The following is a 5,000-nucleotide window of genomic DNA, read 5'->3' on the forward strand; positions in this document are numbered from 1 at the left end:
AAAGTAGCAATAGATTAATACGAATAGAAAAAAATCTAAATGAACACATTTTAGGGCGGTGCCCCCCTATTTTGAAGAATTAAATTTGGTAGCCATCTTTGAAAGTTTAGCCGACGGTGTTAATCTAGTGTCTGGTACCCGCACATAATCACCTATAATCCCTAAGGTGCCCCCTTCCTAGTGACAGACACCTAATACATCTGCGAAAACAACTACGATAAAACCGGAAGCATTTTCGATGGACTTTTTCAAAAGTTTCTTAGTAGCGTAACCGACCTCTTTTCCCTCTGACACTTATCACAAACAGCGAGAAAAACAGCAAGAACGAATCAATGCCTTTCTTGTGGAGAAAGCCTCGTAGAAGGAAAACATTTGTGTGAAGAAGAGTCTGTTTCATGTGATTTCAAGAAGAAGAAAATGAATTACGACAGAAGTGATATTGTTTTTGTTATTGAAAAGAGCGTCAGTCTGAAGAGATACCTGCCAGAGCTCATAGAGGGATATATCAGTCCTATAATATCGTAAGTTTTTGGATATATGGAAGAAATTTCCGAAATTAGTTGGGTGTTTTTTTAAATGGAGGAATCATGTTTGTTGTGAAGTTTCTTTCTTTAGTGTAATTCCTCAAAATATTATTAAATGACCTGGATTTATGTGCTTATACCTTATTTATATATTCATTAACCGGCATAGTATGATAGAGTAGGTTCTGCCGGTCAAGTAAGCACTCCAATAACAGTAATATTTAAGATGATGGCCAACACTGAAATTGAAATATCTGATTTTGACATCTGTTAGAACACAACATTCTAAGAAAAGTTTCCTATGTATCATTTCCTCCACATATTGATATTATAGATACCAGAGAAGTATTACAATTCATAAAATTCATAAGCTCCACAGTCCCTCTCCTTCCAGTGCCACAAGATAATGATGCATAAATTGGGAAGGAAACTGAATGAACCAATTAGAAATACAATGGGGGGTGATAGACAGTGGAGTTGGGTCTAGTAGAGTTTATTAACCCATTCACGCCGGGGCCGTTCCGGCTTTGCATGGTTGCAATACCGGGGTTCTCCAACGCATAAGCCTAACGCCTCGAGATTCTTGGACGCACAAGCCGCGAGTCTGGGCTGCCTGCTTGCTCAACCTGAGCGCACGGCTTGCCGTCATAGCTCGTCTCGGGCGTCTGACGTGTCATCACGTCAACCGGCTCCAATGGGTTAAGATTGGAATAAATATTTGTGTTACATTAGATGCTGGACTATGCTGAAAGCATAAGGCTTTGCTAAATCTCTTAAAAATGACAAATGACAGGGGAGGGGAGAAAGTCCATGAATTTATATGAATTTTTAGCCTCCTTGCTTCCTGATTCAGAGAATGCAAACAGACCTCCACCATGTATATTTCAGCAACATAGAACTTGTTAATCGCCATAGTGATTTGTGATGAAAGAAGGAATCAGTCTACTTTGCTGGAAATATGTGTGGGAGGTTTACTGTTTTTTGCTGGAATGCAAACTGTGAAGTCCAAGATATTGCTTTAAGCGGACCTATTATGAACAATTACCAAAAGACCCTTATTAACCCACTGTGGACAGGTATCTTGACATATGTGATGCATAAGTTTTCCTCTTGGGTTAGGTTCTATGATGTATGTGACAATAGTCATATATTTAACCCATTCGTGCTGGCTGACGTGCTGACACGTTTCATGGATTTTGGGTCAGACGCCGGTGACAAGATATGTGGGCAAGGCCGGCGCTTGGGGTGAGTGAGTGGGCAGCCCAGGCTCACGGCTAGTGTGCCCGAGAATCCCGAGACGTTAGGCTTATGTGTTCTAAAACCCCGACCATTTAGAGCCAGAATAGCCCCGGCGTGAATGGGTTAAACTTAGGGAGAGTGGATAATTGTATTTCTTGTAGACCTCCCAGGTGATTTACCATGATTTATCATCAAATAGGGAACCAGTCTAAAGTGTCCTGCCAGAATAAACTTACCGGAGTACCAAAGATGTGCAGGCCATAGATATTGCATGGCCATATCAGTCTCTTTGTTTATTTATTATTGGTTTGCAGAAGCTATTTCATTTATGAACTATAAAATCCATCTATCATTCTCCTTGTTTTGTTATATTTATGTCTTGAATTTAATTATACCAAATTTGTACCATGCAAGTTACCTCCTTAAAATATTTCCAATATATTATATTATGGATTTTGGTAAAATTGTTTGTGTTGTATTACCTGGTTTATATATGAGCTTGCAGTGTATAAGGGAAAATTAGACAAAAGTTCATATCAAAATGTGCATATACAACATATGTTTTGCCCATATCATACCAAAAATGATCTTGTTTTAGAATTTGGATATACACCTTTTCCATAAGAGTAGAAAAAAAGAGCATTCTTACTGCTGTAGGTTTGGACTGATGATTGTCTTCCTTAACCCATTTGCGCCGGATGACGTGCTGACACGTTTCGTGGTTTTTGTGTCAGACACTGGTGATGAGATATCTGGGCACGGCCGGCGCTCGGGATTAGCGAGTGGACAGACCAGGCTCGCGGCTTGTGTGCCTGAGAGTCTCGAGGGGTTAGGTTTATGCGCTCAAAATCCCTGGCATTACGACCATTCAAAGCCGGAATTGCCCCCGGCATGAATGGGTTAAGTAAATAAAAATCCAAGCTCTTCTATTTTGAAAAAGTTTCTTGATGTGATGCTCCTTTGTCTACTTTTCTACATTTTTGATTAATAGAAAAGATAACATTTTGAAGATGTGATGGTCATGTCAAATTGTGAATAGAGATCATGTAATGATTTTATATGTAGTCCAGAAATATTGTAGATAGGATGATAGTTTCTACAGGGTAAAGAATGAAAGAATGAAAATTTAATGCTATTCTATATAAATTTCTTCCAGGTTCTTTGGCAGTGGTCTCTCTGAAGATTCAGATGTCTTTTTCGCACAGGTAAGAATTTTGGAAGTGACGACTAGTGTAGTCCTTCACAATGATATATATTTGGTCATTTAGATACCTGATTTTGATATGTTTCTCCTGTATTCTTAGTTCCTCTTAGTTTGGCATAGTAGAACCGCTCCAATTTGTGGAGCTGATTCTAAAAATTTTGAGGAGTTTTGATCGTGGTTGAAGCCAATTCTATGTAGGTTGTGAGAGCTTAATGTCATCTGTGTTATTACAAAGGAAAAAGGAAATAAAGAAACACCTCTCATGTTACTTAAATCTCAACCTTTTTTACTTAACACTTGTGTGCAGTTTCGGTAATATGTACATTTTTGGGGTATTTTATTCCATAAATAATCCTTACACATGTCAATAAGATGTCCTGTATTTGGCAATATCAAATGCAATAGAATGTGAATGTAATAGTAATGTGCAAGTCATATAACTATTGGTCATATCTTTACAGAGCAGTTTTGTTCAGTATGCTTCAGTATTTTATGGGACGGAGTTATCTCTGGTTGGATCATGGGGCCAAGTGGAGTCATTTGGACCCACGTACTCAGAGCGAGATATCCTTAATGCCATAAAAAATGCTCGGTAAGTATTTTTCAGAGTTGGTACACATTTGAATAGCTGGATTCCTTCCTCCATTATTACTGATACTTTTAATGAGATTATAATATATAATATAGATTTAGCTTTGCTGTAGAGGTATTTAGAAATGGTTGACCATGCTTTAAGTGAAAAGGTAGGTGGAGCTATAGATTCTGAAAGAGAGTTAGATAATGATGGTAATTGTTCCAAAATATGCTTGTAAAAAATGTGTGACTTGATACTTTTGATAACTGAAACACAGTATATTCACATTTGAATTACCTAGATCATTTGTTTTAGAATCTTCATTTGGTTTTAATAATGTCTGTGTAACAGCAGATTTCAAAATGTCCTAAAAAAAGATAGAAAAAATTACTCAACCTTTTTCTTTCTTGCTTTTTGGCTAATTTTTGCAGCTATAATTGCAAAAACTTGACAAGACAAGCTTTCATCCTGGAAGGACTTCAGGGCGCCCTAAATTTATTTGATACCATGAAACAGCATTACCCACCGGGGGAGAATGTCCAAAGATGCTGTATTCTCGTAACACAGAGTACACCGATGACTAATCCATGGTCACCAACAAGTCCAGAAAAAGTTATTCTTGAGTTGAAAAGAGTAAGTTATTCCCTTTTGATTTTGTTACTTAATCAGGTAGCTTTTCCTTAGTGATGGATTCTTGTAATATAGTGTTTATATGCATGGCCCTGCATATGTTGGTTAGATTTTTTATATTGCTAGTAATTTATATACCTCACTTTTAGCGATGATTAAATCATTGCTCCTAGTTATGATTAAGGCATTCGTTCTTTCTCTCTTCCACAGTGTGGTGTCCAACTGTCAGTTATATCAGTACACAAATTGGTAGAGTTATATCGTCTGTTTGATGCTGCTGGAGGAGACCACCAGGCCTGCCTAGCAAAGAACTATGCAAGCAAGCCACAGCATCTTGTCCTTCTCAAAGACATTATGTAAGTAGTGTAAAGAAATGACATGAATTTTAAGTGTGTTATAATGAAGATCTCATTACTATATTTTCTTTGGACTGCCATTGCAGCATTTATTTTTTTATATAGATTGTTTTCAATATGTATTTGAAATTTTTAAAAATTCCAGCACAGAGAAGGTACTAATTTACTGGGATCTATTTCAGTCTGCAGGAAAGAGCGCTGAGCCCCTCGCTAATTCCTTACACCCCAGTGACATCAGTGGCCACTCCCCCTGCCCCACATGTGTCTCAGCCACCCACAGGTCCAGGGCCTTCTCCAAACACCCTCCCCACTGGTCCTGCAACACCCTCACCAGGGCCTGTCAATGGGGGCTCACCAGCTCCTACACAGGTCCAACAAGGAGTGAGTCCCACTTGCGTTTTATGGCCTTTTCTGGGCCAATGGATTTCTCACTGCAGTATCATAAGTGCCCTATTATGTTTTACCTTAATCTA

At 38.4% G+C, this 5,000-nt stretch overlaps 1 protein-coding gene across 6 annotated transcripts in view; it reads left to right on the forward strand.

Annotated features, from left to right (window-relative positions):
• Positions 1 to 240: 240 nt before the first annotated feature.
• LOC122260676 (mediator of RNA polymerase II transcription subunit 25) overlaps positions 241 to 5,000 on the forward strand; it is a 22,460-nt gene continuing 17,700 nt past the window's right edge. For 2 of the 6 annotated variants that reach the window (XM_043028044.2, XM_086555704.1), the window contains exons 1-6: positions 307 to 521; positions 2,920 to 2,968; positions 3,429 to 3,559; positions 3,973 to 4,174; positions 4,382 to 4,527; positions 4,710 to 4,908. In XM_043028044.2, coding sequence (XP_042883978.1) covers positions 418 to 521; positions 2,920 to 2,968; positions 3,429 to 3,559; positions 3,973 to 4,174; positions 4,382 to 4,527; positions 4,710 to 4,908 — 831 coding nt within the window. In that variant the 5' untranslated portion in view covers positions 307 to 417. Of the gene's footprint in view, positions 522 to 2,919; positions 2,969 to 3,428; positions 3,560 to 3,972; positions 4,175 to 4,381; positions 4,528 to 4,709; positions 4,909 to 5,000 lie in introns of all 6 variants that reach the window. The other 4 variants (XM_043028042.2, XM_043028045.2, XM_043028043.2 and 1 more) reach the window with 3 other exon arrangements.

The sequence above is a fragment of the Penaeus japonicus genome, unplaced genomic scaffold (genome assembly GCF_977035675.1).
Source record: "Penaeus japonicus unplaced genomic scaffold, GWHDUDI00000001_assembly GWHDUDI00000003, whole genome shotgun sequence".
In the NCBI taxonomy this organism is placed as follows: Eukaryota; Metazoa; Arthropoda; class Malacostraca; order Decapoda; family Penaeidae; genus Penaeus; species Penaeus japonicus.